This window comes from Oncorhynchus tshawytscha, linkage group LG10 (assembly GCF_018296145.1).
Source record: "Oncorhynchus tshawytscha isolate Ot180627B linkage group LG10, Otsh_v2.0, whole genome shotgun sequence".
NCBI lineage: Eukaryota > Metazoa > Chordata > Actinopteri > Salmoniformes > Salmonidae > Oncorhynchus > Oncorhynchus tshawytscha.
Genome location: NC_056438.1, coordinates 3,423,661 through 3,442,382, shown reverse-complemented (window position 1 = coordinate 3,442,382; position 18,722 = coordinate 3,423,661). Strand labels below are relative to the sequence as shown.

Here is an 18,722-nt window from a genome sequence, read left to right as displayed (position 1 = left end):
TGCCAACTCTTTTCTAAGTCCGTGTATCCATTTCATTTTTTGGAACTCAGTCGGGCTCACAACTTACTGTTGCTAGGTAGAATAGTAGAATACACAAGGTGAAGTCAGGTTGTGCATCAGCAGTTTTTTCTCGTTATGTCAGTCACTGACAGTCACCCAATTGGCCCATGTCAGCTACATGTTTTTAGATTGGTTACTTGATCTAATTATGTTACTTAGTCTAGCCAGCTATCTAAACTGGTAGGGATCATGGTCATGGTCTAATTATGTAAATTAGTCTAGCTATCTATGGTAGGGATCATGTCTAATTAGTTTGAGCCAGCTAAACTCTAAACTGGTAGGGATCATGGTCTAATTATGTAAATTAGTCTAGCCAGCTATCTAAACTGGTAGGGATCATGGTCTAATTATGTAAATTAGTCTAGCCAGCTATCTAAACTGGTAGGGATCATGGTCTAATTATGTAAATTAGTCTAGCCAGCTATCTAAACTGGTAGGGATCATGGTCTAATTATGTTAATTAGTCTAGCCAGCTATCTAAACTGGTAGGGATCATGGTCTAATTATGTTAATTAGTCTAGCCAGCTATCTAAACTGGTAGGGATCATGGTCTAATTATGTTAACTAGTCTAGCCAGCTATCTAAACTGGTAGGAATCAGGGTCTAATTATGTTAGTCTAGCCAGCTATCTAAACTGGTAGGAATCATGATCTCATGGTGTTAATTAGTGTAGCCAGCTATCTAAACTGGTAGGAATCATGATCTCATGGTGTTAATTAGTCTAGCCAGCTATCTAAACTGGTAGGGATCATGGTCTAATTATGTTAATGAGTCTAGCCAGCTATCTGAACTGGTAGGAATCATGGTCTCATGGTATTAATGAGTCTAGCCAGCTATCTAAACTGGTAGGAATCATGGTCTAATCATGGGCTCCCATTGATTTAGTTTCTCATTCAGATATCATATTAAAAACGGCAAACATTTCTCTCCACCCACATGGCAAAATGTGTAGAATTGCAGGAAATGAGTTATAAAATTGTTAAATCTTCACTCCGCCCACGAGCCACCGCTGCCCCTCGTGATGAGTTCAGATTGTTGGTGGCTCCCAACCCCATCAAAGTTGCCCAACCCAGGACCTAGGGGATGAAATGGGATGTGTCCTCAGCAGAGGTAACAGATTTAGTGTTGGAATTAGTAGTGTTATTGTGGACAGGGCTACTCTGTGCTGCCGGGGTCATAGGGGCAAAGGTCGGGGTTGTAGGGGTCACTGGAAGGTCAGGGGTCACCGTAGCTGAAGATAATGTCTCTGTGTTCATGCTTCTGCCCTCCAGAGTGGCCTCGTCCTGCAAAACACACACACACACACACACACACGTTTATTCAGATGAGGGTAGAGGACGTTGTGGAGTTTGTCGGTCAGTGTGTGTGTGGGGGGGCCTACCGTAACCCAGGGGTGTGAGAGAACCTCCTCTGCTGAATAACGAATGTCCGCGTTCACCTGCAGCATCTGACCAATCAGCATCTAGGAAAGACGTCATGTGACAGTCAGTTTGCTACGCAGAAACTATGTTTTCAATTACTGAACTGCGAATATTTGTATTCCAATACACTACGTGGTGCAGTGTACCATCTACTGTTATACTATCTAATACTATCTACTGTTATACCATCCATCTACTGTTATACCATCTATCTAATGTTATACCATCTATCTACTGTTATACCATATATCTACTGTTATACCATCTATCTACTGTTATACCATCTATCTACTGTTATACCATCTATCTACTGTTATACCATCTACTGTTATACCATCTACTGTTATACCATATATCTACTGTTATACCATCTAATGTTATACCATCTACTGTTATACCATCTATCTACTGTTATACCATCTAATGTTATACCATCTACTGTTATACCATCTATCTACTGTTATACCATCTAATGTTATACCATCTACTGTTATACCATCTATCTACTGTTATACCATATATCTAATGTTATACCATCTACTGTTATACCATCTATCTACTGTTATACCATCTATCTACTCTTATACCATCTAATGTTATACCATCTATCTACTGTTATACCATCTATCTAATGTTATACCATCTAATGTTATACCATCTATCTACTGTTATACCATATATCTAATGTTATACCATCTATCTACTGTTATACCATCTATCTACTGTTATACCATCTATCTACTGTTATACCATCTACTGTTATACCATCTACTGTTATACCATCTATCTAATGTTGTACCATCTATCTAATGTTGTACCATCTATCTACTGTTATACCATCTATCTACTGTTATACCATCTATCTACTGTTATACCATCTATCTACTGTTATACCATCTATCTACTGTTATACCATCTATCTACTGTTATACCATCTATCTACTGTTATACCATCTATCTACTGTTATACCATCTATCTACTGTTATACCATCTATCTACTGTTATACCATCTACTGTTATACCATCTATCTACTGTTATACCATCTATCTACTGTTACACCATCTATCTAATGTTATACCATCTAATGTTATACCATCTATCTACTGTTATACCATCTATCTACTGTTATACCATCTACTGTTATACCATCTACTGTTATACCATCTACTGTTATACCATCTATCTACTGTTATACCATCTATCTACTGTTATACCATCTATCTACTGTTATACCATCTATCTACTGTTATACCATCTATATAATGTTATACCATCTATCTACTGTTATACCATCTATCTACTGTTATACCATCTACTGTTATACCATCTATCTACTGTTATACCATCTATCTACTGTTATACCATCTATCTACTGTTATACCATCTATCTACTGTTATACCATCTACTGTTATACCATCTATCTACTGTTATACCATCTATCTAATGTTATACTATCTACTGTTATACCATCTATCTACTGTTATACCATCTATCTACTGTTATACCATCTATCTACTGTTATACCATCTATCTACTGTTATACCATCTAATGTTCTACCATCTATCTACTGTTATACCATCTACTGTTATACCATCTAATGTTATACCATCTATCTACTGTTATACCATCTATCTACTGTTATACCATCTACTGTTATACCATCTATCTACTGTTATACTATCTACTGTTATACCATCTATCTACTGTTATACCATCTATCTACTGTTATACCATCTATCTACTGTTATACCATCTATCTACTGTTATACCATCTACTGTTATACCATCTATCTAATGTTATACCATCTATATAATGTTATACCATCTATCTACTGTTATACCATCTAATGTTATACCATCTATCTACTGTTATACCATCTACGGTTGTACCATCTATCTACTGTTATACTATCTACTGTTATACCATCTACTGTTATACCATCTATCTACTGTTATACCATCTACTGTTATACCATCTACTGTTATACCATCTATCTAATGTTGTACCATCTATCTAATGTTGTACCATCTATCTACTGTTATACCATCTATCTACTGTTATACCATCTATCTACTGTTATACCATCTATCTACTGTTATACCATCTATCTACTGTTATACCATCTAGCTACTGTTATACCATCTATCTACTGTTATACCATCTATCTACTGTTATACCATCTACTGTTATACCATCTATCTACTGTTATACCATCTATCTACTGTTATACCATCTATCTAATGTTATACCATCTACTGTTATACCATCTATCTACTGTTATACTATCTAATGTTATACCATCTATCTACTGTTATACCATCTATCTACTGTTATACCATCTACTGTTATACCATCTACTGTTATACCATCTACTGTTATACCATCTATCTACTGTTACACCATCTATCTACTGTTATACCATCTATCTACTGTTATACCATCTATATAATGTTATACCATCTATCTACTGTTATACCATCTATCTACTGTTATACCATCTACTGTTATACCATCTACTGTTATACCATCTATCTACTGTTATACCATCTATCTACTGTTATACCATCTATCTACTGTTATACCATCTATCTACTGTTATACCATCTATCTACTGTTATACCATCTACTGTTATACCATCTATCTACTGTTATACCATCTATCTACTGTTATACCATCTATCTACTGTTATACCATCTACTGTTATACCATCTACTGTTATACCATCTACTGTTATACCATCTATCTACTGTTACACCATCTATCTACTGTTATACCATCTATCTACTGTTATACCATCTATATAATGTTATACCATCTATCTACTGTTATACCATCTATCTACTGTTATACCATCTACTGTTATACCATCTACTGTTATACCATCTATCTACTGTTATACCATCTATCTACTGTTATACCATCTATCTACTGTTATACCATCTATCTACTGTTATACCATCTATCTACTGTTATACCATCTACTGTTATACCATCTATCTACTGTTATACCATCTATCTACTGTTATACCATCTATCTACTGTTATACCATCTATCTACTGTTATACCATCTATCTACTGTTATACCATCTATATAATGTTATACCATCTATCTACTGTTATACCATCTATCTACTGTTATACCATCTATCTACTGTTATACCATCTACTGTTATACCATCTACTGTTATACCATCTATCTACTGTTATACCATCTATCTAATGTTATACCATCTATCTACTGTTATACCATCTATCTACTGTTATACCATCTATCTACTGTTATACCATCTACTGTTATACCATCTATCTACTGTTATACTATCTAATGTTATACCATCTATCTACTGTTATACCATCTATCTACTGTTATACCATCTATCTACTGTTATACCATCTAGCTACTGTTATACCATCTATCTACTGTTATACCATCTATCTACTGTTATACCATCTATCTACTGTTATACCATCTATCTAATGTTATACCATCTAATGTTATACCATCTATCTACTGTTATACCATCTATCTACTGTTATACCATCTATCTACTGTTATACCATCTATCTACTGGTATACCATCTACTGTTATACCATCTATCTACTGTTATACCATCTATCTACTGTTATACTATCTACTGTTATACCATCTATCTACTGTTATACCATCTATCTACTGTTATACCATCTATCTACTGTTGTACCATCTACTGTTATACCATCTATCTACTGTTATACCATCTATCTACTGTTATACCATCTATCTACTGTTATACCATCTATCTACTGTTATACCATCTATCTACTGTTATACCATCTATCTACTGTTATACCATCTATCTACTGTTATACCATCTATCTACTGTTATACCATCTATCTACTGTTATACCATCTATCTAATGTTATACCATCTACTGTTATACCATCTATCTACTGTTATACTATCTACTGTTATACCATCTATCTACTGTTATACCATCTATCTACTGTTATACCATCTATCTACTGTTATACCATCTATCTAATGTTATACCATCTACTGTTATACCATCTATCTACTGTTATACTATCTAATGTTATACCATCTATCTACTGTTATACTATCTACTGTTATACCATCTATCTACTGTTATACCATCTATCTAATGTTATACCATCTATCTACTGTTATACCATCTACTGTTATACCATCTATCTAATGTTATACCATCTATCTACTGTTATACTATCTACTGTTATACCATCTATCTACTGTTGTACCATCTACTGTTATACCATCTAGCTACTGTTATACCATCTATCTACTGTTATACCATCTATCTACTGTTATACCATCTAGCTACTGTTATACCATCTAGCTACTGTTATACCATCTAGCTACTGTTATACCATCTATCTACTGTTATACCATCTATCTACTGTTATACCATCTATCTACTGTTATACCATCTATCTAATGTTATACCATCTACTGTTATACCATCTATCTAATGTTATACCATCTATCTACTGTTATACCATCTACTGTTATACCATCTATCTAATGTTATACCATCTATCTACTGTTATACTATCTAATGTTATACCATCTATCTAATGTTATACCATCTATCTACTGTTATACCATCTACTGTTATACCATCTATCTACTGTTATACCATCTACTGTTATACCATCTACTATTATACCATCTACTGTTATACCATCTATCTACTGTTGTACCATCTATCTACTGTTATACCATCTACTGTTATACCATCTAATGTTATACCATCTATCTAATGTTATACCATCTATCTACTGTTATACCATCTATCTACTGTTATACCATCTATCTACTGTTATACCATCTATCTACTGTTATACCATCTAGCTACTGTTATACCATCTAGCTACTGTTATACCATCTATCTACTGTTATACCATCTACTGTTATACCATCTACTGTTATACCATCTATCTAATGTTATACCATCTATCTACTGTTATACCATCTACTGTTATACCATCTATCTACTGTTATACCATCTATCTACTGTTATACCATCTATCTACTGTTATACCATCTATCTAATGTTACACCATCTATCTACTGTTATACCATCTGTCTAATGTTATACCATCTATCTAATGTTATACCATCTATCTACTGTTATACTATCTACTGTTATACCATCTATCTACTGTTATACCATCTATCTAATGTTACACCATCTATCTACTGTTATACCATCTGTCTAATGTTATACCATCTATCTAATGTTATACCATCTATCTAATGTTATACCATCTAGCTACTGTTATACCATCTATCTACTGTTATACCATCTAGCTACTGTTATACCATCTATCTACTGTTATACCATCTAATGTTATACCATCTATCTAATGTTATACCATCTACTGTTATACCATCTATCTACTGTTATACCATCTATCTACTGTTATACCATCTACCTACTGTTATACCATCTACTATTATACCATATATCTACTATTATACCATCTATCTTCTGTTATACCATCTATCTAATGTTATACCATCTGATGTTATACCACATATCTACTGTTATACCATCTATCTACTGTTATACCATCTATCTAATGTTGTACCATCTATCTAATGTTATACCATCTAATGTTATACCATCTATCTACTGTTATACCATCTATCTATCTACTGTTATACCATCTATCTACTGTTATACCATCTATCTACTGTTATACCATCTAGCTACTGTTATACCATCTAGCTACTGTTATACCATCTATCTACTGTTATACCATCTACTGTTATACCATCTACTGTTATACTATCTAATGTTATACCATCTAGCTACTGTTATACCATCTACTGTTATACCATCTACTGTTATACTATCTAATGTTATACCATCTATCTACTGTTATACCATCTATCTACTGTTATACCATCTATCTAATGTTATACCATCTATCTACTGTTATACCATCTGTCTAATGTTATACCATCTATCTAATGTTATACCATCTATCTACTGTTATACTATCTACTGTTATACCATCTATCTACTGTTATACCATCTATCTACTGTTATACCATCTGTCTATGTTATACCATCTACTGTGTTATACCATCTATCTAATGTTATACCATCTAGCTACTGTTATACCATCTATCTACTGTTATACCATCTAGCTACTGTTATACCATCTATCTACTGTTATACCATCTAATGTTATACCATCTATCTACTGTTATACCATCTATGTTATACCATCTATCTACTGTTATACCATCTATCTACTGTTATACCATCTACCTACTGTTATACCATCTACTATTATACCATATATCTACTATTATACCATCTATCTTCTGTTATACCATCTATCTAATGTTATACCATCTGATGTTATACCACATATCTACTGTTATACCATCTATCTACTGTTATACCATCTATCTAATGTTGTACCATCTATCTAATGTTATACCATCTAATGTTATACCATCTATCTAATGTTCTACCATCTACTGTTATACCATCTATCTACTGTTATACCATCTACTGTTATACCATCTATCTACCGTTATACCATCTATCTACTGTTATACCATCTATCTACTGTTATACCATCTATCTACTGTTATACCATCTATCTACTGTTATACCATCTAATGTTATACCATCTATCTACTGTTATACCATCTATCTACTGTTATACCATCTACTGTTATACCATCTATCTACTGTTATACCATCTATCTACTGTTGTACCATCTATCTAATGTTATACCGTCTAATGTTATACCATCTATCTACTGTTATACCATCTATCTAATGTAATACCATCTAATGTTATACCATCTATCTACTGTTATACCATCTATCTACTGTTATACCATCTACTGTTATACCATCTATCTGTTGTACCATCTATCTACTGTTATACCATCTACTGTTATACCATCTATCTAATGTTATACCATCTATCTAATGTTGTACCATCTATCTAATGTTCTACCATCTATCTACTGTTATACCATCTACTGTTATACCATCTAATGTTATACCATCTATCTAATGTTATACCATCTATCTACTGTTATACCATCTACTGTTATACCATCTACTGTTATACCATCTACTGTTATACCATCTATCTACTGTTATACCATCTATCTAATGTTGTACCATCTATCTAATGTTATACCATCTAATGTTATACCATCTATCTACTGTTATACCATCTAATGTTATACCATCTATCTACTGTTATACCATCTATCTACTGTTATACCATCTACTGTTGTACCATCTATCTACTGTTGTACCATCTATCTACTGTTATACCATCTACTGTTGTACCATCTATCTACTGTTGTACCATCTATCTACTGTTGTACCATCTATCTACTGTTATACCATCTACTGTTGTACCATCTATCTACTGTTGTACCATCTATCTACTGTTATACCATCTACTGTTGTACCATCTATCTACTGTTGTACCATCTATCTACTGTTGTACCATCTATCTACTGTTATACCATCTACTGTTGTACCATCTATCTAATGTTCTACCATCTACTGTTGTACCATCTATCTACTGTTGTACCATCTATCTACTGTTATACCATCTACTGTTGTACCATCTATCTACTGTTGTACCATCTATCTACTGTTGTACCATCTATCTACTGTTATACCATCTATCTACTGTTGTACCATCTATCTACTGTTGTACCATCTATCTACTGTTGTACCATCTATCTACTGTTGTACCATCTATCTACTGTTATACCATCTACTGTTATACCATCTATCTACTGTTATACCATCTATCTAATGTAATACCATCTAATGTTATACCATCTATCTAATGTTATACCATCTACTGTTGTACCATCTATCTACTGTTGTACCATCTATCTACTGTTGTACCATCTATCTACTGTTATACCATCTACTGTTATACCATCTAATGTTATACCATCTATCTAATGTTATACCATCTATCTAATGTTATACCATCTACTGTTGTACCATCTACCTACTGTTGTACCATCTATCTACTGTTGTACCATCTATCTACTGTTGTACCATCTATCTACTGTTATACCATCTAATGTTATACCATCTATCTACTGTTATACCATCTATCTACTGTTGTACCATCTATCTACTGTTATACCATCTACTGTTATACCATCTACTATTATACCATCTACTGTTATACCATCTATCTACTGTTATACCATCTATCTACTGTTATACCATCTATCTACTGTTATACCATCTATCTACTGTTATACCATCTAGCTACTGTTATACCATCTAGCTACTGTTATACCATCTAGCTACTGTTATACCATCTATCTACTGTTATACCATCTATCTAATGTTATACCATTAATGTTATACCATCTATCTACTGTTATACCATCTATCTACTGTTATACCATCTATCTACTGTTATACCATCTATCTACTGTTATACCATCTATCTACTGTTATACCATCTAGCTACTGTTATACCATCTATCTACTGTTATACCATCTATCTACTGTTATACCATCTAGCTACTGTTATACCATCTACTGTTATACCATCTATCTACTGTTATACCATCTATCTACTGTTACACCATCTATCTAATGTTATACCATCTACTGTTATACCATCTATCTACTGTTATACTATCTAATGTTATACCATCTATCTACTGTTATACCATCTATCTACTGTTATACCATCTACTGTTATACCATCTACTGTTATACCATCTACTGTTATACCATCTATCTGTTTATACCATCTATCTACTGTTATACCATCTATCTACTGTTATACCATCTATCTAATGTTATACCATCTATCTACTGTTATACCATCTATCTACTGTTATACCATCTACTGTTATACCATCTACTGTTATACCATCTATCTACTGTTATACCATCTATCTACTGTTATACCATCTATCTACTGTTATACCATCTATCTACTGTTATACCATCTATCTACTGTTATACCATCTATCTACTGTTATACCATCTACTGTTATACCATCTATCTACTGTTATACCATCTATCTACTGTTATACTATCTAATGTTATACCATCTATCTACTGTTATACCATCTATCTACTGTTATACCATCTATCTACTGTTATACCATCTAGCTACTGTTATACCATCTATCTACTGTTATACCATCTATCTACTGTTATACCATCTATCTATTGTTATACCATCTAATGTTATACCATCTATCTACTGTTATACCATCTACTGTTATACCATCTATCTACTGTTATACCATCTATCTACTGTTATACCATCTATCTGTTATACCATCTATACCATCTATCTGTTATACCATCTACTGTTATACTATCTACTGTTATACCATCTATCTACTGTTATACCATCTATCTACTGTTATACCATCTATCTACTGTTATACCATCTACTGTTATACCATCTATCTACTGTTATACCATCTATCTACTGTTATACCATCTATCTACTGTTATACCATCTATTATACCATCTATCTACTGTTATACCATCTATCTACTGTTATACCATCTATCTACTGTTATACCATCTATCTACTGTTATACCATCTATCTACTGTTATACCATCTATCTACTGTTATACCATCTATCTACTGTTATACCATCTACTGTTATACCATCTATCTACTGTTATACCATCTATCTGTTATACCATCTATCTACTGTTATACCATCTATCTACTGTTATACCATCTATCTATGTTATACCATCTATCTAATGTTATACCATCTACTGTTATACCATCTATCTACTGTTATACCATCTGTTATCTATCTATCTGCTGTTATACTATCTACTGTTATACCATCTATCTACTGTTATACCATCTATCTACTGTTATACCATCTATCTACTGTTATACCATCTACTGTTATACCATATCTAATGTTATACCATCTATCTATGTTATACTGTCTACTGTGTATACCATCTATCTACTGTTATACCATCTACTGTTATACCATCTCTACTGTTATACCATCTATCTACTGTTATACCATCTATCTACTGTTATACCATCTATCTACTGTTATACCATCTACTGTTATACCATCTACTACTGTTATACCATCTATCTACTGTTATACCATCTATCTACTGTTATACCATCTATCTACTGTTATACCATCTATCTAATCCATCTACTGTTATACCATCTATCTAATGTTATACCATCTATCTACTGTTATACCATCTACTGTTATACCATCTATCTGTTATACCATCTATCTACTGTTATACTATCTATGTTATACCATCTATCTACTGTTATACCATCTATCTACTGTTATACCATCTATGTTATACCATCTATCTGCTGTTATACCATCTACTGTTATACCATCTACTATCTATCTACTGTTATACCATCTATCTACTGTTATACCATCTATCTATACCATCTACTGTTATACCATCTATCTAATGTTATACCATCTATCTACTGTTATACTATCTAATGTTATACCATCTATCTACTGTTGTACCATCTATCTACTGTTATACCATCTACTGTTATACCATCTAATGTTATACCATCTATCTAATGTTATACCATCTATCTACTGTTATACCATCTATCTACTGTTATACCATCTATCTACTGTTATACCATCTATCTACTGTTATACCATCTAGCTACTGTTATACCATCTAGCTACTGTTATACCATCTAGCTACTGTTATACCATCTATCTACTGTTATACCATCTACTGTTATACCATCTACTGTTATACTATCTAATGTTATACCATCTAGCTACTGTTATACCATCTACTGTTATACTATCTAATGTTATACCATCTATCTACTGTTATACCATCTATCTACTGTTATACCATCTATCTACTGTTATACCATCTATCTAATGTTATACCATCTATCTAATGTTATACCATCTATCTAATGTTATACCATCTATCTACTGTTATACTATCTACTGTTATACCATCTATCTACTGTTATACCATCTATCTACTGTTATACCATCTATCTACTGTTATACCATCTATCTACTGTTATACCATCTATCTACTGTTATACCATCTATCTACTGTTATACCATCTACTGTTATACCATCTATCTACTGTTATACCATCTACTGTTATACCATCTACTGTTATACCATCTATCTACTGTTATACCATCTACTGTTATACCATCTACTGTTATACCATCTATCTACTGTTATACCATCTATCTGCTGTTATACCATCTACTGCTGTTATACCATCTACTGTTATACCATCTATCTACCATCTATCTTCTGTTATACCATCTATCTAATGTTATACCATCTGATGTTATACCACATATCTACTGTTATACCATCTATCTACTGTTATACCATCTATCTAATGTTGTACCATCTATCTAATGTTATACCATCTAATGTTATACCATCTATCTAATGTTCTACCATCTACTGTTATACCATCTATCTACTGTTATACCATCTACTGTTATACCATCTATCTACCGTTATACCATCTATCTACTGTTATACCATCTATCTACTGTTATACCATCTATCTACTGTTATACCATCTATCTACTGTTATACCATCTAACTACTGTTATACCATCTAATGTTATACCATCTATCTACTGTTATACCATCTATCTGTTGTACCATCTATCTACTGTTATACCATCTATCTACTGTTATACCGTCTAATGTTATACCATCTATCTACTGTTATACCATCTATCTAATGTAATACCATCTAATGTTATACCATCTATCTACTGTTATACCATCTATCTACTGTTATACCATCTACTGTTATACCATCTACTGTTGTACCATCTATCTACTGTTGTACCATCTATCTACTGTTATACCATCTACTGTTATACCATCTATCTAATGTTATACCATCTATCTACTGTTATACCATCTATCTAATGTTATACCATCTACTGTTATACCATCTATCTACTGTTATACTATCTACTGTTATACCATCTATCTACTGTTATACCATCTATCTACTGTTATACCATCTTTCTGCTGTTATACCATCTATCTACTGTTATACCATCTATCTATCTATCTCTATCTAATGTTATACCATCTACCATCTATCTACTGTTATACCATCTATCTACTGTTATACCATCTACTGTTATACCATCTATCTGTGTTATACCATCTATCTGCTGTTATACTATCTACTGTTATACCATCTATCTACTGTTATACCATCTATCTACTGTTATACCTGCTGTTATACTCTATCTACTGTTATACCATCTATCTGTTATACCATCTACTGTTATACCATCTATCTACTGTTATACCATCTATCTACTGTTATACCATCTATCTACTGTTATACCATCTATCTACTGTTATACCATCTATCTACTGTTATACCATCTATCTACTGTTATACCATATCTACTGTTATACCATCTATCTACTGTTATACTGTTATACCATCTACTGTTATACCATCTATCTACTGTTATACCATCTATCTACTGTTATACCATCTACTGTTATCTACTGTTATACTATCTACTGCTGTTATCTAATGTTATACCATCTATCTACTGTTATACCATCTATCTACTGTTATATCTATCTGTTTATACCATCTATCTACTGTTATACCATCTATCTATCTGCTGTTATACCATCTATCTACTGTTATACCATCTATCTACTGTTATACCATCTATCTATACTGTTATACCATCTATCTACTGTTATACCATCTGCTCTATCTACTGTTATACCATCTATCTACTGTTATACCATCTATCTGTCTGTTCTATTTATCTATCTGCTGTTATACCATCTATATCTATCTGTTTATACCATCTATCTGCTGTTATACTGCTGTTATCTATCTATCTGTTATACCATCTATCTACTGTTATACCATCTATCTGTGTTATACCATCTATCTAATGTTATACCTGCTGTTATATCTATCTAATGTTATACCATCTACTGTTATACCATCTATCTACTGTTATACCATCTATCTACTGTTATACCATCTATCTGTTATACCATCTGTTATACCATCTGCTGTTATACCATCTCTATCTACTGTTATACCATCTACTGTTATACCATCTATCTACTGTTATACCATCTATCTACTGTTATACCATCTATCTACTGTTATACCATCTATCTACTGTTATACCATCTATCTACTGTTATACCATCTATCTGCTGTTATACCATCTATCTGTGTTATACCGTCTATCTGCTGTTATACCATCTATCTACTGTTATACCATCTATCTGCTGTTATACCGTCTATCTGCTACTGTTATACCATCTATCTACTGTTATACCATCTATCTACTGTTATACCATCTACTCTGCTGTTATACCATCTATCTACTGTTATACCATCTATCTGCTGTTATACCATCTATCTACTGTTGTACCATCTATACCATCTCTATCTACTGTTATACCATCTATCTACTGTTATACCATCTGTCTACTGTTATACCATCTATCTACTGTTATACCATCTATCTACTGTTATACCATCTATCTACTGTTATACCATCTATCTACTGTTATACCATCTATCTGCTGTTATACCATCTATCTATACTTATACCATCTATCTACTGTTATACCATCTATCTACTGTTATACCATCTATCTACTGTTATACCATCTATCTATCTGTTATACCATCTATGTTATACTATCTGTTATACCATCTACTGTTATACCATCTATCTATTATACCGTCTACTGTTATACCATCTATCTACTGTTATACCATCTATCTACTGTTATACCATCTATCTACCATCTATCTACTGTTATACCATCTATCTACTGTTATACCATCTATGTTATACCATCTATCTAATGTTATACCATCTATCTACTGTTATACCATCTATCTACTGTTATACTCTACTGTTATACCATCTATCTGTGTTATACCATCTATCTACTGTTATACCATCTATCTACTGTTATACCATCTACTGTTATACCATCTATCTGTGTTATACCATCTATCTACTGTTATACCATCTATCTAATGTTATACCATCTATCTGCTGTTATACCATCTATCTATCTACTGTTATACCATCTATCTACTGTTATACCATCTATCTACTGTTATACCATCTATCTACTGTTATACCATCTATCTACTGTTATACCATCTATCTACTGTTATACCATCTATCTACTGTTATACCATCTATCTACTGTTATACCATCTATCTACTGTTATACCATCTATCTACTGTTATACCATCTATCTAGCTGTTATACCATCTATCTAATGTTATACCATCTATCTACTGTTATACCATCTACTGTTATACCATCTATCTGCTGTTATACCATCTATCTGCTGTTATACTATGTTATCTATCTGTGTTATACCATCTATCTACTGTTATACCATCTATCTTATGTTATACCATCTATCTACTGTTATACCATCTATCTACTGTTATACCATCTATCTACTGTTATACCATCTATCTGCTGTTATACCATCTACTGTTATACCATCTATCTACTGTTATACCATCTATCTACTGTTATACCATCTATCTACTGTTATACCATCTATCTGCTGTTATACCATCTATCTAATGTTATACCATCTATCTACTGTTATACCATCTATCTACTGTTATACCATCTATCTACTGTTATACCATCTATCTACTGTTATACCATCTATCTACTGTTATACCATCTATCTGCTGTTATACCATCTATCTACTGTTATACCATCTACTGTTATACCATCTATCTACTGTTATACCATCTATCTACTGTTATACCATCTACTGTTATACCATCTATCTGCTGTTATACCATCTATCTGCTGTTATACTCATCTACTGTTATACCATCTATCTGCTGTTATACCATCTATCTACTGTTATACCATCTACTGTTATACCATCTATCTACTGTTATACCATCTACTGTTATACCATCTACTGCTTATACCATCTACTGTTATACCATCTATCTACTGTTATACCATCTATCTACTGTTATACCATCATCTGCTGTTATACCGTCATCTACTGTTATACCATCTACTGTTTATACCATCTATCTACTGTTATACCATCTATCTGCTGTTATACTATCTGCTGTTATACCATCTATCTATGTTATACCATCTATACTACTGTTATACCATCTACTGTTATACCATCTATCTACTGTTATACCATCTATTATACCATCTATGTTATACTCTGCTGTTATACCATCTATCTACTGTTATACCATCTACTGTTATACCATCTGCTGTTATACTGTTATACATCTATCTACTGTTATACCATCTATCTACTGTTATACCATCTATCTACTGTTATACCATCTATCTAATGTTATACCATCTATCTACTGTTATACCATCTATCTAATGTTATACCATCTATCTACTGTTATACCATCTATCTACTGTTATACTATCTGCTGTTATACCATCTATCTATGTTATACCATCTATCTAATGTTATACCATCTATCTACTGTTATACCATCTATCTAATGTTATACCATCTATCTAATGTTATACCATCTATCTAATGTTATACCATCTAGCTACTGTTATACCATCTATCTACTGTTATACCATCTAGCTACTGTTATACCATCTATCTACTGTTATACCATCTAATGTTATACCATCTATCTAATGTTATACCATCTACTGTTATACCATCTGTCTACTGTTATACCATCTATCTACTGTTATACCATCTATCTACTGTTATACCATCTACCTACTGTTATACCATCTACTATTATACCATATATCTACTATTATACCATCTATCTTCTGTTATACCATCTATCTAATGTTATACCATCTGATGTTATACCACATATCTACTGTTATACCATCTATCTACTGTTATACCATCTATCTAATGTTGTACCATCTATCTAATGTTATACCATCTAATGTTATACCATCTATCTAATGTTCTACCATCTACTGTTATACCATCTATCTACTGTTATACCATCTATCTACTGTTATACCATCTATCTACCGTTATACCATCTATCTACTGTTATACCATCTATCTACTGTTATACCATCTATCTACTGTTATACCATCTATCTACTGTTATACCATCTAATGTTATACCATCTATCTACTGTTATACCATCTATCTACTGTTATACCATCTACTGTTATACCATCTATCTACTGTTATACCATCTATCTACTGTTGTACCATCTATCTAATGTTATACCGTCTAATGTTATACCATCTATCTACTGTTATACCATCTATCTGCTGTTATACCATCTACTGTTATACCATCTATCTATGTTATACCATCTATCTGCTGTTATACCATCTACTGTTATACCATCTATCTGTGTTGTACCATCTATCTACTGTTATACCATCATCTACTGTTATACCATCTATCTAATGTTATACCATCTATCTAATGTTATACCATCTATCTAATGTTATACCATCTATCTACTGTTATACCATCTATCTGCTGTTATACCATCTATCTAATGTTATACCTATCTGCTGTTATCTCTGACTGTTATACCATCTATCTGTGTTATACCATCTATCTGCTGTTATACCATCTATCTGCTGTTATACCATCTATCTAATGTTATACCATCTATCTAATGTTATACCATCTAATGTTATACCATCTATCTACTGTTATACCATCTATCTGCTGTTATACCATCTGTCTATGTTATACCATCTATCTACTGTTATACCATCTACTGTTATACCATCTATCTACTGTTATACCATCTATCTGCTGTTATACCATCTACTGTTATACCATCTATCTACTGTTATACCATCTATCTACTGTTATACCATCTATCTGCTGTTATACCATCTATCTGTTATACCATCTATCTAATGTTGTACCATCTATCTACTGTTATACCATCTACTGTTATACCATCTATCTACTGTTATACCATCTATCTACTGTTGTACCATCTATCTAATGTTATACCATCTGCTGTTATACCATCTATCTGTTATACCATCTACTGCTGTTATCTATCTACTGTTATACCATCTATCTACTGTTATACCATCTACTGTTATACCATCTATCTACTGTTGTACCATCTATCTACTGTTATACCATCTATCTACTGTTATACCATCTATC

General features: G+C 32.6%; 1 protein-coding gene across 1 annotated transcript in view; it reads right to left on the bottom strand.

The window, feature by feature from the left end:
* Positions 1–332: 332 nt before the first annotated feature.
* LOC112238119 (serine/threonine-protein kinase DCLK2-like) overlaps positions 333–18,722 on the bottom strand; it is a 74,026-nt gene continuing 55,636 nt past the window's right edge. Inside the window, exons 14-15 of the mRNA XM_042328017.1 lie at positions 1,442–1,522; positions 333–1,343 (exon numbers count right to left, since the gene is read on the bottom strand). Of these exons, the coding sequence (XP_042183951.1) occupies positions 1,137–1,343; positions 1,442–1,522 (288 nt within the window). The 3' untranslated portion in view covers positions 333–1,136. The remainder of the gene's footprint in view (positions 1,344–1,441; positions 1,523–18,722) is intronic.